The sequence below is a fragment of the Ruditapes philippinarum genome, unplaced genomic scaffold (assembly GCF_026571515.1).
Source record: "Ruditapes philippinarum isolate M1 unplaced genomic scaffold, ASM2657151v2 ctg800_1_1_1_1, whole genome shotgun sequence".
Taxonomy (NCBI): domain Eukaryota; kingdom Metazoa; phylum Mollusca; class Bivalvia; order Venerida; family Veneridae; genus Ruditapes; species Ruditapes philippinarum.
The window spans coordinates 166,374-184,108 of record NW_026863805.1 but is presented as its reverse complement, the minus strand read 5'-3'; the positions used below and the strand labels follow the sequence as shown (position 1 = coordinate 184,108).

Below are 17,735 nucleotides of genomic sequence, written 5' to 3'. Positions count from 1 at the left end.
GTCATCAATCATGAACTTATGGACCTTTGGTTTTGTGGACCTAATGACCTTTGTGCAGACTAAACTAGATATAAGTATACTAAATATACATTTTCTGAAAGTTTCTGAATTGCCAGGATACACTATGAAAGTAAAATTAGTTTGTCCCAATGGCCTAAAAATTTTCTTTTAAATTACTTTATGCAGTCAATTTAAGTAAAAAAGGAAAGAAAAACTTACAGAAGCAGTTTGCTTTTCAAACACATAAGTGTGGGATCAAGCCCTAATTGAGTCCTGATTCCTTGATATGACACTTAAAGTGGTAAATTAGTAACAACTTAATGAGACTTATACACATTCAGTTTCCCAGTCCTCTATGTGGGCCTCATTCAGGAAAAAAGACTTTGCTAAAAGTAAGCTTCAAATTTGCATTGTAATCAAACTCAAAATAAGATGCATGTATTATAAAAGTAAAACTGGAAGGAAATCATCTTAGAATTGGGAAATGAGTTTATTGAACAAGACAGTCTGCTAGGTAATTTGATTAAGTTATGTTTTGTTTAAAATAATCATGACATACAGGCAGTAAATCATGGCTTTGTCTGTCATATTTTGTTGTTTGTTTCTCTATAAACTTCAAACATTCAAATTTTTACATCTTAAAGCGGCCTTCAGTTTTGTTTTTTAGCTCACCTGTCACAAAGTGACAGGTTGAGCTTTTGTGATCGCTTTTCGTCCGTCGTCCGTCCGTCGTCCATCCGTAAACTTTTGCTTCAAATGACATCTCCTCATAAACCACTAAGCCAATTTCATCCAAACTTCACAGGAATGTTCCTTTGGTGGTCACCTTTAAAAATTGTTCAAAGAATTTAATTCCATGCAGGTTGCCATGGCAACCGAAAGAAAAAACTTTAAATATCTTCTTTTAAAGAACCCAAAGAGCTAGAGCTTAGATATTTGGCATGAAACATCTTCTGATGAGTGTCTATCAAATTTGTTCAAATAAAAGCCCTGGGGTCAAAATTGGCCCCGCCCCAGGGGGTCATTGATTTTCCCTATATGCATATAGTAAAAACTTTAAAAAATCTTCTTTTAAAGAACCCAAAGAGCTAGAGCTTAGATATTTGGCATGAAACATTTTCTAATGAGTGTCTACCAAGTTTGTTCAAATAAAAGCCCTGGGGTCAAAATTGGCACCGCACCAGGGGGTCATTGATTTTCCCTATATGCATATAGTAAAAACTTAAAAAATCTTCTGTTAAACTACTCAAAGAGCTAGAGCTGAGATATTTAGCATGAAACATGTTCTAATGGGTGTCTACTAAGTTTGTTCAAATAAAAGCCCTTGGGTCAAAATTGGCCCTGCCCCGGGGGTCATTGATTTTCCTTATATGTGTATAGCAAAAACTTAAAAAACCTCTTCGAAAAAATCCCAAATAGCTAGAGTTTAGATATTAAACATGAAACATCTTCTAGTGAGTGTCAACAAAGTTTGTTCAAATTAAAGCCCTGGGGTCAAAATTGGCCCCATCCCGGGGGTCATTGATTTCCTTATATGTGTATAGCAAAAACTTAAAAAATCTTCTTTGAAAAAACCCAATGAGCTAGAGCTTAGATGTTTAGCATGAAACATCTTCTAATGGGTGTCTACCAAGTTTGTTCAAATAAAAGCCCTTTGGTTAAAATTAACTCTGCCGGGGGGGAGAAGGTCATTGTTTTTTCCTTATATGTGTATAGCAAAAACTTAACATTATGAAACATCTTCTAATGGGTGTCTTAATTCCAAGTTTGTTCAAATAAAAGCCCATGGGTTTAAACTGGCCCCGCTTCGGGGGCCTATATACAGGTGAGAGACCTCAGGGCCATCATGGCCCTCTTGTTTGTTGTTGGAAAAACAATTCTGGAAAATTTTCAAACTAAGTTTTTCAGTAATATTACTTAGGAAAACTGCATCATATCACTTCTTTAAAAAGCTCCTTTGAGAGCTTTTTATAGTGCGCCGTTTCGTTTCCTTTAAAGATAGAAGATTAAAATTTAGAAACGAATTGCCCACTGTACAAATTTACATATACTGAGAGTAGCCGGTAGAACTGGCCATTAAGGTTATAAAGAAATTCTTTAAGCTCAAACTCAGATCTCAGGTAATTGATTGGTTAGAAACTGTCACAGAATGTACATTGACCAATGAAAATCCTGAGATTTGAGACCGAACTTTATAGTTTTATAACCTTGAGGCCAGGACAAAACCATTCATTGATTTTATAGAAAACACCAAAATATGTACCAATTAAATAGTGAACAGAAGTTGGTATGTGCTGGCTGATATTGGTCTGTATACTGGTTGCTATGGTAATCTCAGCTGCTGAGGGTAAAATCCTGTAACAATGGTCGGTTCTGAATTCATAACAAGATACTGTAACAAAACCTTTACACACTTGACGTTATAAAAGCCTAACCCTAACCCTAGGTAAAAAGGTTAGACATTGAACAGCCTTTAATAACTGAGCATTTGATTATCAGGCAATTATCATTGGTTCTCATTGGTTGCTGTGTCTGTTAACATGTTGATGTCACCTCTTGACAGTTATCATGCTAGAAAACTCATGCGTAATATTTAATTTTATCTGTAAGAAAGATTTTTACCGTTTAAGATATTGTGACAAAATTATAGCAATACAACTGCTGCAGTGCAACACCCTTTTGGGGTTACTGCTTAGAGGTGTTGCCTTAAAGGGGTTAAATCTATTGTGTCCATGTGTCTGTCGTTGTTTAGAATGAATTAATGCTATTGTTTTAAAGAGGTTGTTAGTATACAGAGGGCTGCTTTATTCCTAGACCGAAACATTTTTTGCATTGAAAGTTCTTTTTCTTGATACCTTAGTGATAAATAAGTCTTCTTATTCTGTGGCATAATAATTATACCCCACCTTATTAATAAATCTAGTGTTTATACTGTTTGTTTTTAGATAATATTTGTTTGCATTCAAAGTGTTGATTACTGAAGGAAAGGTTGCCTTTCTAGATTAAATGCTGTATACATTATGCATACTATGATTTGTTTGAATTATTCTTCAAAATCTCCTAGATACCGCTATGTTGCACTGTATAAACTTCATGTGCATCAATATTAATAGTACAGTGTTTCAGAACAAGGTCTTACATAAATAATCTTCTCAATTGCCTTAATGTTTTTTGACATGATTGTGTCCACCACAGGCCAGTAAATCTTTTGAAAATTTTTGCTTAAAATAATGAATGTTTTTGTCTCTATGTCAATTTAAGATATTTTGTGTGCTAATTAGGATTAATATAATTATGTTTTGAAAAATTAATTGGAGAAATCCAGGGTTCAAGAGAATATGTCACCACTATCTAATGAAATTAATTAAAATTGAGCGCCACATTGTTATCATGAATTGCTTATTTTTACTTGTAAAGGATTTTGGACAACAAATTGTGTATGGAAACCTTTTAAATATTTTTATTTTATTTAGTTTCATAAAATCGAGTAAGGCCTCTTCATGCAAAAAGTTTATGATTACCACAGCATTTTAATATAAGCTGGCTAAATGTTTATAATTACCACAGCATTTTAATATTAGCTGGCTAAATGTTTATAATTACCTCAGCATTCTAATATTAGCTGGCTAAATGTTTATAATTACCTCAGCATTCTAATATTAGCTGGCTAAATGTTTATAATTACCACAGCATTTGAATATTACCTGCCTAAATGTTTATAATTACCACAGCATTTGAATATTACCTGGCTAAATGTTTATAATTACCACAGCATTTTAATATTAGGTGGCTAAATGTTTATAATTTAACATGACCACTGCATTTTAATATATGCTGGCTAAATGTTTATAATTACCACAGCATTTTAATATTAGCTGGCTAGATGTTAATAATTATCACAGCATTTTAATATTAGCTGGCTAAATTGTTATGATTACCACAGCATTTTAATATTAGCTGGCTAGATGTTAATAATTATCACAGCATTTTAATATTAGCTGGCTAAATGTTTATTATTACCACAGCATTTTAATATATGCTGGCTAAATGTTTATAATTACCACAGCATTCTAATATTAGCTGGCTAAATGTTTATAATTACCACAGTATTTTAATGTTAGCTGGCTAAATGTCTGTAACATTGAGGTTTTACTGTATTATGTAAGATATAGTTATGAAACATTTGTAATTAGCTAATGACTTCAGTGTGCGCTCATTTTCAGGAAAACTTCCTTGATTGACCTAGTATAGTAACAGAATAAATTTCCTTGTTTATTACAGGCATGAGGAAAATATGTGATCACTGATATACAGTTAGATTGTGTAAAGTTGCATAAAATTGAAAATTTTTGGTACATTTGTAGCATTTCGCTACCAGTCACTTTGCCTCTAAACCCTGGATAAAATTTGGACTTTGGACTTTCAGATATTTTAACCCCTCTTATAATAAAGGCCATAACATGAAGGGATTGTCAGCTGATTAATTTCCAGCTTAATACTATTAATTAATTCCTGATCACTTTGATTTGAAAAAAATTCACAGGATAGACACAGCAGTGCATGGAAATACAAAATTGTTAAAACACACTGTCCTCGGATCTTTGGTCACAACTGACTGGTAGATATTCCCTTTTAATCATCGACTCAAAATATGAGACTATTTGAAGTGGAAATCCCTATAATACTATTGTTTGCTTTACTTCAAGAAATTGGCAGTTCTTAGTATATCCATACAACTAAAATATTTTATGGAATTGTATCTTTTGGTCACACTTTAACCATACATGTCATAATGTCCTGGATTTTCCTGTAAATTGGATGTTTGTCCCGGAGATGCCCCGGGCATCAATAATTGATCCCGGAACAAACCAAAAACTCATGATATTCAGCATAATTTCCATATTCCTAACAAAACACCTAGATAAAAAGTGTCCCGGAGAGTTGTCCAGAAATTATGGCATGAATGCTTTTACCATGCATTAAACTGCTGATGCATAGCCTTTGACACCAGTATAGAGCCAGCTCTGTCTGCACATAATGCTTATTGTTGGCTAATAAATTTTCATCTTGATATCCCCAAAATTGATAATAAACAGCTCCAAATATGAAAGTTGGACAAGTCCATTTTAGAAATCAAGGAGTTTAAAGGTTAAAAGATATAGGGTTTCTGAGATATGACCTTGACATTGCCAGAGATTGTCATATCATTAAATGGATCTGTGTTGGTCAGACTATGATATGATAATGAATATATTTTTTTTTCAGGGCAATGAAAGTGAACTTTATTTGATGGATATTCTGTGAAAATGGAGTAGGACAAGTTTGATAGAAAATGATTAAAGATGACATACAAAGTTTCATAAAAATTGGATTAGGGTGACACACATAACTACAAGTGAAAAACAAGCATGGATGCCCTAGAGAGAAGTCCCGGAGGTAAGAAAGTTGTTTTTTTGTGCCCCCACGTTAGTGGCGGGCATTTAGATTTACCCTTGTCCGTTCGTCCGTCCGTCCGTCCGTCCGTTCACTTTTGTGTCGCACGTAACTCAAAAAGTATTTGACCTAGAGTCATGAAACTTTACAGGAATGTTGATCAGCATGTGTAGTTGTGCACCTGGGTATTTTCGTCTGGATATTTTTAGTATTTTCAGAGTTATTGCCCTTGACTTAGTTAAATTTTGCAATTTTCAACTTGTGTCGCATGTAACTCAAAAAGTATTTGACCTAGAGTCATGAAACTTTACAGGAATGTTGATCAGCATGTGTAGTTGTGCACCTGGGTATTTTCATCTGGATATTTTAAGTATTTTCAGAGTTATTGCCCTTGACTTAGTAAAATTTTGCAATTTTCAACTTGTTTCGCATGTAACTCAAAAAGTATTTGACCTAGAGTCATTAAACTTTACAGGAATGTTGATCAGCATGTGTAGTTGGGTACCTGGGTATTTTCGTCTGGATATTCTTAGTATTTTCAGAGTTATTGCCCTTGACTTAGTAAAATTTTGCAATTTTCAACTTGTGTCGCACGTAACTCAAAAAGTATTTGACCTTGAGTCATGAAACTTTACAGGAATGTTGATCAGCATGTGTAGTTGTGCACCTGGGTATTTTCGTCTGGATATTTTAAGTATTTTCAGAGTTATTGCCCTTGACTTAGTAAAATTTTGCAATTTTCAACTTGTGTCGCATGTAACTCAAAAAGTATTTGACCTAGAGTCATTAAACTTTACAGGAATGTTGATCAGCATGTGTAGTTGTGCACCTGGGTATTTTCGTCTGGATATTCTTAGTATTTTCAGAGTTATTGCCCTTGACTTAGTAAAATTTTGCAATTTTCAACTTGTGTCGCACGTAACTCAAAAAGTATTTGACCTAGAGTCATGAAACTTTACAGGAATGTTGATCAGCATGTGTAGTTGTGCACCTGGGTATTTTCGTCTGGATATTTTTAGTATTTTCAGAGTTATTGCCCTTGAGTTAGTAAAATTTGGCAATTTTCAACATGTGTCGCAGGTAACTCAAAAAGTATTTGACCTAGAGTCATGTAACTTTACAGGAATATTGATTAGCATGTGCAGTTGTGCACCAGGTATTTTAGTCTGGATTTATTTAGTATTTTTAGAGTTATTGCCCATCACTTAGAAAATTTTTGCAATTTTCAACTTGTGTCGCAAGTTTCTCAAAAAGGATTTGACATAGTCATTAAACCTTATAGGCAGGTTGCTCAGCATATTTTAGATTTGCACCTGGGGTTTTGCTTGTGGATTTATCCAGTATTTGTAGAGTTATTTCCCTTGACAGAACAGTGGCGCGGTGGGGGCACCCGTGTCCTATGGACACATTTCTAGTTCTCATTTTATTTCTTCACTTTTCCTTGATGTGTTTCTAAGTCCATGCATAAAACATTTGCAAAAGTTGCATACTGTTGCTACAGATGTTTTTAAAAACAACAACAGATTTTTTTGTTCAATCAGAGTGATTTTATGAGAAAAAGACTTATTGAAAGTATGTTTCTAATGAACTATAAATATGATCAGCTCTAGAATCAATGTCTGTTGCCAGTTCATTGCATAAAGTCATATAGTCTTCATCTGGACTTTGTCATTATTGAATTTTATTTTCGAATTCACTTCAATAACAACAAACTATATAATTGTGATGCGTATACATAGTTATTGTAGTATTGTTGGGCATATGTAATTGGAAATAATGGCAAATGAAGGCTTCTGCATATGTTAATGCACGAAAAAATAGGTGCATTAACCCTCCATTAATTGCTATTTTAGCACTGTGACTGGTAACTTTTGAGTAAATTTATTAACAAAATTTAACAAGTTAAACTGGTATGTAGCCAACTATTGACTTTTTTACCATGTGACCTGTAATTGCTATTGCAAACTCACCAAGAGGTAGTATTTTCTTGTGCATGTGCTTTCTGTTTGGGGCAAAAAGATCATTGCCACACATTTAATTGTAGAAAATACTTGTAGACTGCTCCCTGTATATAGTTGATGGCACTATGTATCAAATTATGTTAAATGGCAATTCTTTTAATAAAAAAAAAAAGAAAAGAAAAAGCTTAACATGCCTTTTAAGTACATTTGTATTTAATTTTATGCTTACTGTTGCTTTTAAAAGACACTGAATATATTTTTAGAGTTCTGCCCTTGCCATCCTGTCATCAAGGTGTTCTATGTAAAAATGTTATGAAATTTTGAAACAAACAAAAAAAGATGTACAATTACATAAGTCTACCTAATTCTTGATAATGAAATGATATTTCAAATAAAAACAAAACTAAAAAGCATCAGAGATTTACAATAACAGATATTATTGAAGTTCTGTTAAAGTATAAAGTTCACTTAAAATTGGTCACAGAGATCAGCTGTGGTACTTCCCCCCCCCCCACACCCCCGCCCCCTGAAAACAAAGTCTGGTAATTATTCAAAGTTTTTAAAAATAATATTGGCCATTAGCAAACAATGTTGCCATTGGCCATTTACAAATATAGATATTTAATTATTATATTTAACATTCGTTAATAAAATATAACACACAATAATTAATATATATTTTTTTTAAATCAATTATTCAGTATTTTTGCATTATTTTTTATTAAAAATTCAGAACAAGCCATTTCTTGATAATTGTTTGATATTTGTGTTTCACACCAATAATTGTTTATTCATCAACACTGTTTCACAAAGTATGGTAGATCAGATTATGTATATATATATAATACAAGAATGGACAATTAGTTATAAGCCTTCTTTTCTTTTTATGTGTGACAAAAATCTATTTTTAGAAATTGTTATGTAATATTGTGGAATTATAATCTGTTTTGAATGACCACCTGATTTTCAAAGATATTTTGGTTATAATCACTGGAGAAAGATCACTTACAATATTGTAGGATATGTTTTTTTCTATCTCAAAGGTTAGTTGTTGTTTTTTTTGTTGTTTTTTTCTCATTATATTAATTAAACAACCAGTTCATGTGTGTTAATAATTATCTTTTGATATTTAATTTGTTTATTCTTAAAAATCTGAATTTATAAAACAATATTTTAATAGTGGTTACATAATATTGGTTACAAATATAGTATAACCATCAATATATTTGATTTTATCGAATTAAGCATGAAATTATTATTTTAGAAAACTAAAAAGAAATAAACTTAAAAAAAAAGAATTATCGACACCCCTATTTGTCAATATTGATGATAATGAAAGGAATAGTGAATTCGAGCTGTATTACATAATATTTTTTTATTAAAAAGGCACATCTTAATTTATGCATTGTATAATATTATATACATGTATAGATAATATTTAATCCTGAATCTCATCTGACATGGTTATCCTATACATGATATTATTTTTGATATTTCTCATTTGTCAGCATATGTTAATCATAATAATATATTGTTTTGGCAGAAAGTGAAAAATAGGTATTTCTGACCCACCTGACATTTTGTTCTACATAGCAAAGTTAATGACTTAATAGGACATTTTCAAGTTTGGTGTAAGATATTTTATGCTTGAAATTAATTATGATGCAAAATAATTTAGATGAGGCTGTAAAGTATGTTTTGAAAGGTTGCATAATTATACAGTTGTGGCAAAAAAGTTGGAAAGGAATATAGTCAAATACTTGATCAACAAGTTTGGGATAAATTTTATGAATATAAGATGGATTTTATTTAATGATTTATAATGAACATAATGTGCCTCGTATAAGTTTCAAATATTTTTGAAGGTTAGATTATATAATTATATGAGTTTCTATGTAATTTTTTTTAAATTCAACTTATATGCCTAAAACATAAAAAAACAATGTATTAATGTTACAGAGTTTTGAAAAATTAATATATTCAAAAAGGTGTTGAAAATCAGTATAATTTATTATGTAACCAAGGTTTCTAAAATCAATATTAATTTTATGTACCTAGTAATATCAACCTGTTTGGAAAATCAAGACATGTGCCTAGAAATTTATAAATCAATATATTGCACCAAAATCAGAATGATATGCCTATATAAGTTTTAGAAAATAAATATTTTGTATCTTGAAATATCAATAATTATGTACATTTAAAAGATTTGGAAAATCTATACACATAATTATATGTGCCTAAGATTTAGCAATCAATATATTTTGCTAAAGTTTTGAGGAAAAATTCCTGAAGGAATCTTAAGTTTTAGAAAATCAGTATGTGTGTTTACTTTTAGGAAAAGTTATGAATGTAATGCATTTAACTTTTAAAAAAGTGTGACTGCATTTAGTGTTAGCATGGCCAAGTTGTTAATCTATGATGATCGCTAGCTGCATGGTTTCAAACCCCGTGAGGGGCAAGTCGTTTTTACCAAAATCTTTATGGCTCTGTACTGGTTGATTCCAGGAACAGATTTCAAAGTGTACATATAACCTTATAGCTTCCTACACAATCAAAGTAAAATAAATTCTGTACAAACCAAACATTTTGTTTTGAAAATTACCAATTAATGATTTTTTTTTAAAATGAAATATGCCTCAGTTCATAATATAATCATGAATATTTTGTGATGAGGTAAGAGTATGTTAACATGAACATTAAATGGTGATATATATCAATATATCATCAATAGACAAACATTAGTGTCAACAATGGAAGATGTGAAATTATTTATTGATGTCATATTATAATAGAAAAGTTTGACTTGCAAATAAATCATCATTAAGAGTCTGAGAGAAAGAGAGGGGACATTTTGTATAAAAGTACAGTATTAATGATAAGCTTAAAGATGCTATCCGCAACTCGGAAAGATTTTATCCGCAACTCGGCAAATGTGGGTTTTTCCATGCTAATCCCCGGTACAAACAAACTTTTACCATTATAACTTCACGGTGCACTACTGGTCACAATAAATTTTTCAACCTGTTGCGCTTATTTTCGAAGCTGTAACTGTAAAAGTTTGTTTGTACCCTTGGATTTGCAAGTTTGCTTTGTACCCTTGGATTTGCAAGTTTGCTTATTCCCTTGGATTTGCTGGGAAAAACCCTAAATATTTGTTATTCTGGAGTAAGTCTATTGAAGGTTTCTACACCTTTCAATAAATGCTAAGTATTAAGGTCAGGGCCATGGAGGGGCAAGGGTCATTACTATTGCACTTTGTAAAAGTCGTTGTTAAACATTATAATTGACGTGTGTGTATCAAATTCACATTTTATACTTCAAGTTTATGTTTTGAATTAACTTATAATTCACTAAAATGGTTTGTAACATTTTTCCTGTTTTTGTTTTTGCAATGTCTTAACACTTTATTATATATTTTTATATGTTTAAATAGGGATTAATATATCCTTAAGAGATAAGTTGTTTAAATACCCTTACCAGTTTATGTCTGGGTAATATAAAATCTGGTTATAATGTTGATAATAATTATAAAAGCCTGATAAATTTTTGTTGTACTAGCTTTCAATAATTTAAGGCAAGTGAGTCAGTGTTTTTATTGTTCCTAACTCAGAAAGTTGCTTTTTTTATCCAATACAATGTAATTACTAAGTTCTTATTGGGATTGTCTTTGATATTAAGCTTAATTTTTTTTTCTGGCTTAATTAGTAAATGTTTATAATGCCCCATATTTTACAATAATAGATTTTTTAGAAATATTGTGTCCAGCTGATTGAGTCTAAAAAAAATTTTTTTTTGTAAAATAATAAGAGGATATTTTTTCGTTTGCGTGAATTATGGAATATATTTTCACGAAACATGATAAAATGCCACATATTTTCACGAGCCGGTACGGCGAGTGAAAATATGTGGCATTTTATCATGTTGAGTGAAAATATATACCATATTTAACGAAAAACGAAAAAATATCCTTTTTATTTAATTTCATTATCAAAGAAAATGGTAACGAATCCCCTTGCTTGCTACCAACTGCGATTGTACAGCGCGCAGTAATTTATGCGTATGCACGCGCTGTTTGGCGCTACATTGTGACGTCATGTAAACAACTCTTTAAACGTCTGTACAGCGTTAATTACTGAATTAAAGATATTGGTGTTCGAATTAATTTTCTTAGTTAGACCATTTTCTTTCATGCTAGATAGTTTTCAAAACAAAATTCAAGAAAAAGTTGTTTTGTATTTATCAGATTTTTCAAACAAAACGCCGAAAGAAGTCCCTTAAAATAAATATGAGTTTTGACTCCGCCCACTTTCATATTTATATTTCATATTTATTTTTAAAAAATATGAAATATATTTGACTGATATAGCACCATATTTCATGGGTAAAATTAAATAATGGGTCATAACATGTAAGATAGAGGGCTGCTTCAAGCTTCATACTGGAGGCTTTTAATATGTCACTGCAATTTTCTAAAATAGTTATTTTACTTCATGTACAAAGTGTCAAATGTTTGTTTTCTATTTTGTGCTTCAAATTTCTTTTTTATCAATTTGATACATTTAAGAAATTACATTATCATTTAATGCCCATCTAAGTCAGATCACAAATTTTTGTCTTTTAGCAAAGTTATTTTTTTTTTGTCCATATCCTCCAAAATATATCAACTTATTATTTCAGAATTATTTTTACATCTTTTATTGGCAATAATATATACATTCACTTTTATATATTTTATTGTTTCATGACATTATGAAAGTAAAAGGTCAGACTGTCAAATGAGTACAAATCATATTAAAGTACCGGTAAGGTATGCACATTATTTTGAGTAGAAATTCGTGTTGCCCATTATTTTGAGTGACAAAGAAATATTACAGCCTGTACACTTAACATTTGGTTAGTGTGTGTGCGCGTCAAATTTTCTCCACATTTAACAGTTGAGATGTCCTTACTTATGACTTATAAAAACCTGTTCCTATATTGTCTGTTATGTTTCAGTTTTTACTGTACGTCTGACAGTTTCTTTTGAGAGTGTTTGCAATTTCTCATATAACAACACATTACAATGTTGAAAGCAAAAATAATTTTTTGGGTCAAATTACATGGAAACATGCAGATATCTTAATACAATAGAATTACACTCTTGTTCTGAAATATTGTACACTTTTTGTATAGTCAGCAAAGTGACAATGTTGGGTATAAATGTTGTTGTTTAGCTTTTTATAAATACACCATATTAATATGATCTAAGAATTAAATGGAAATAATTTTTATTTATTATGACAAATATGATTGCTATTTAAATAAATTAATAGATATTTTTACCATGTTTCATACATACCTAGATTACATACCTACCAGGGGCCATAACTCTTTTTTGCATCCTTAAAAACTATTATCAAACTGAAAACTGAAACTGTTTCAAGTTATCCTGTTCAATAGAGAATACTAACAGTTGAGTGACCTTATTATGATATTACAAAAATCTGTATGTTAAACAAAAGATGAAATGTTAAATTGTTTGTTAAGGTCATGGGATAAAACAAGGGGATGACAGCTCTCCATGCATATTGTATTGACTATGTACTGAGTGAATGGTGAGTGAAGCATGATGGCAGAGTATAGGGGTTATTGTCAGTAAAGCAGATATTGTGACTAGGCAATATTTTTACATATGCTTGTAATGAACTTAATCTATATTGTCTTGCTTAGCATTTAAAAAATAAATCAACTATCTTACAAAAACTTGAGAAAAAAAATGAGGACAGATAGTATTAATGTTTTATGTTATAATTTTTTCCCACATTTTTTCTAAAAATCATGGATGGATATTCTCTTCAAACTTGAAATACTTGTTAACTGTGAAGGGGAGGTAATTATGACAAGCAGGCTTTCAAGATTATAACCCCTTTTCTACTTTGATTTAGTGGTGTGTGCTGCTCCTTTGAACTTATTGACATATATTAAGTCTATCATATCAGTTAACTTGTTTGTTTTGTGTCAAAATAATTGGCCTTTTATAATTTATGTATGCAAATATATTTTTTGCGATCTATATTTCATTTAGAAACAATTACTTATAATTGATTTACTATAACTTAATTCATTCTTAACAATTATACCCTTATTTGAAACTTTTTTAAACAAATGCATAATAATAATAATAATAATGAGTCTAAAAGTCTGCTGGCTAAATATATTTCATTTGTGAAACATACTCAGAATATGAATAATTAAACATGTTAAGATACAATTTGTTTATATACTTTTGGCAGGACTAAGCCATCAATATAAAATATAATGTAACAGATGCCCATCTTTATTGTAAAATTTAATATCTTGCAGTTTTAGTTTTAGTTTAGACTAATTAATTTTGTTTTAGACTTTGCTGGAAGGTATAAGCTTAAAGAAACCTTCTGAAATTGGTTCCTGGAACCAACTAATACTAAGCAATTAGTGTAAAGTTTCTTGCTCACAGAAACAACAGCTTGCCCCTGACAGGGTTTGAAACCACTTGGCATCGCCGCCATGCATGGATCATCATCAATTCGGTTTGATTGAGCTAGTTCATGGATGGTAGTGGTAAGTGCAAGATACCACCCACATCCCAAACAAATTAAGCAGAATTCAACTTTTAACCATGAAAATTTAATGGTGAAATTTTGAAATTAGAAAACATTGGCAGATGTGTTCATCCTTGTCATCCTTGCTGCCTGTCCTTATTGTACTGATTATCTTTTGGTATATTCATGTTATTTATAGTCCATAAAATAAATAATAATCTATAGTCCATAAAATTAATAATTTGACTACAGTCCATAAAAATTAATAATGGCTTGTTCAAATTCACATTAGGCCAACAGTTTAATACAAACAGATTTTTATCATGCTATGTTTTTGTTAGTGGCGTTTAAACAATCCACTTCTATCATACAGTATGTACATTTCAGGAAGTATAGATATGTTAAAGATATGTATCTTTATGTATGTTATTGTGAAATATGTCCTATACATCATCTTATATTATTGATAATTATCATTTCCCTTCATATATGTATGAGTTGCAACATGTATAATAATTTCCTTGTATCTCCGTATGTCCGTGTGATCTGGATATATCACACTGGTCTAAATTTCAACAGCTTGATGTGATTTAAGGGTCGTAATTCCTTCTTTATTTAATATGAGTTACAACCTTATCGCTTGGTGAAAGGGTCGTAATTCCAACTTTATTTAATATGAGTTACAACCCTTTTGCACCAAGCGCTCACAATTTTGTTTACTTCTATCATCTTTTACTTTATTCTGGATATATGTTTTTCTTATAAAAAAGTTCAATATATTAGATAATCAAACGGTAGTTGACATTTAAGAAGAACAAAAGGAAGTGCATACAGGGACATGAAACATTGTGTATTTGTTTGAAATTTTCCTTCAAAGCTCACACAATGGAAAGGAAGGTATTGTTTGATTGGCTGTTAGACTGTTTAGACTATCATTTATTAAAGGGAAAAAAATAAATGGTGATCTTTTTGATAGCTCTTGTATAATTATTAAGTGTACATGTACATGAGTACAATTTGTAGAGAATGGAAACCAGTTATACTTTACCAAAATGAAGTATTTACATTTGGATAAATGTCTATTTTCAGTTGTTATTTCATCATGAAAGTCTGTAGATTCTGTGAAAATAATTAGACTGAATTATCAAGTAATTACATGTATCAAGTAAAAAACTATGTAATGAACATCAATAAAATTGAACTTGTGAACTTGTACAGTATTAATACATAAGTAAAGAGGCCCAGCTAATTTTCATATTTTTTGAGAAAGTTTAATATTTTTAGTTCTTGTCGCACGTAAGTGTGTCAACTCTCAAACTTTACTTTTGGAGAAAGACCCCATGTTCCTCTATACCCAAATTTCTTTGAGATATTTGTGGGCATCCGAGTAAAACAGCAAAACTTTTGTAAGCTAGCAGGATAGATAGTACAAGCTCTTTAAAGAAACTTCCCAGTCAGGGTTTGAACCCACAATAGCAGGGAAGGCCATGTGATTTTAAGTTCGGAGTTGGCCATTGTGATACCCAAACTGTTAAATTGTATAATAGACATAACAAATGGAAAGCAAAAGAGCAAAACATTTTTACCAAATTCTGAATACTATACAATAACATGTCCATCAGTCTGAAAACAAAGAAATAGAGAATTTTAAAGGGCATTCTGTGAACAAGGCATTTTAGAATTAAAATGTCATGGATTTCGGTACAACAATGTAAAAGTGCTTATTCACCTCTATAGTTATAGTATTACACACTTCATTAGTTTTAAGATTGGTAATACTTAGCGTGTAAATTGTCAAGTACCAGTCTTAAGTAGTCAATAAAAGCGATATTAAAGACGGGAGGGTGTTAAGACAGGATATTATCCTATTATGAGTTTTATATATATACGTCAAACCACATTTTATACTTATTTCTTAGCTTATTCGCGTATCGAAGTGATGAACAAGTGTGATAATAAATGAGCCATTTAATTTTCGCAAGTATAAATTGACTGTTAAATTTTTAGCTTACATAATTTGTGTTGTCATGTTTACTTAAAAGTTCAATAACTTATTTTGAATTTATTTTATGAAATTATCGTATACGCAGTTGTTCGAAACCTCTGTTTTAATCAACATTTTATGCAAATTCTGCACAATAAAAATCATGTAATGTAGTTTGTGAATGGCGAATTAATACCTCACACATTTGATTAATGTTATATATCGTGTCGGCTTGATATGCAAATACGCATTTTCTTGAAATGTCATGTGTAAATGATAATAAATTCATTTGGATCTGCTTTAACTATTGTGTTATAAATCAAGAGACATCTCTCTTGTATACTGGGTTATGAATTTTGTGACATAATGTTTAATTGTCTAACTATTAACTGTAAAGGATAAATGTACAAACAAAAAATGTAAGTTGTTTTAATTTTGAAATCTATTGTTTCTTGTGTTTTTATAAAGTTAATTAATTAAAGTTTTTATTGATTTAAAGTGTAAATGTCATAATTAATATGAGTGTATATTGCACATATGATGATACATTTCTAAATGTATTGACATTTATTGTATGATCTTGAGTGCAAGAATTCACTCATATTATTATTATGAGTATTAAGGGTTGATCATATGAGTGTCAGTATTAAGGGTTGATCATATGAGTGTCAGTATTAAGGGTTGATCATATGAGTGTCAGTATTAAGGGTTGATCATATGAGTGTCAGTATTAAGGGTTGGTCATATGAGTGTCAGTATGAAGGGTTGATCATATGAGTGTCAGTATTAAGGGTTGGTCATATGAGTGTCAGTATTAAGGGTTGATCATATGAGTGTCAGTATTAAGGGTTGATCATATGAGTGTCAGTATTAAGGGTTGATCATATGAGTGTCAGTATTAAGGGTTGGACATGAGTGTCAGTATTAAGGGTTGATCATATGAGTGTCAGTATTAAGGGTTGATCATATGAGTGTCAGTATTAAGGGTTGATCATATGAGTGTCAGTATTAAGGGTTGATCATATGAGTGTCAGTATTAAGGGTTGATCATATGAGTGTCAGTATTAAGGGTTGGTCATGAATGTCAGTATTAATTAAGGATTGATCATGAGTGTCAGAATTAAATGTTGACTTTGAGTGTCTGAGTATTAACGGTTGGACATGAATATCAGTATTAACGGTTTGTCTTGAGTGTCTGATCATGAACGTCAGATGTTCATGTTAGCTGTAGTTTATGATCCTGAATGTTAGTTTTAACTTAAGAATGTCAGAGTTTGGAGTTTTAGTTCAGGGAATATGAGAGGTATATTTATGTGTGTAAGGGTTAATTCTTATTTATATCAGAAGTTCTTTTAGTGTAAGGGCCTAATGTCAGAGGTATTTAATGTAAGGCTTAATTTGTATGAATATCAGAGTTTTTATTTTGTCATAAGGACTAATTGAAGAATGTCAGAGGTATTTAATGTGTATGGGTTAGTTTGTGTGAATATCAGAGGTGTTCTGTTGATGAGTTTAAACATAAGAATGTCAGAGGAATATATTTAGCTTCTGAATATCAACAAATTAGTTTTTTACCACCAAGGGTAGTTTATGCATGCCAGGGGTTGCTTTATTTTCCTGCTGGAAAGAACTTTTCTACTTGTTTTCATGTCATAATTATAAATATTGAAATAACCTTTTCAGCTTTAATTCCTTATTAAACCTATTAAATCAATGCTTTTAAAAGGTATACATTGAGAAAGATTGCTAATTATAAAAATTACTTTTTGACTCGGGGGGGGGGGGGGGAAAGTA

General features: G+C 30.9%; 1 protein-coding gene across 5 annotated transcripts in view; it reads left to right on the top strand.

The window, feature by feature from the left end:
* The first annotated feature begins 5,244 nt into the window (after window positions 1-5,244).
* LOC132723392 (adenylate cyclase type 2-like) overlaps window positions 5,245-17,735 on the top strand; it is a 74,614-nt gene continuing 62,123 nt past the window's right edge. For 2 of the 5 annotated variants that reach the window (XM_060708102.1, XM_060708100.1), the window contains exon 1: window positions 5,245-5,436. In XM_060708102.1, coding sequence (XP_060564085.1) covers window positions 5,409-5,436 — 28 coding nt within the window. In that variant the 5' untranslated portion in view covers window positions 5,245-5,408. The other 3 variants (XM_060708106.1, XM_060708101.1, XM_060708103.1) reach the window with 3 other exon arrangements.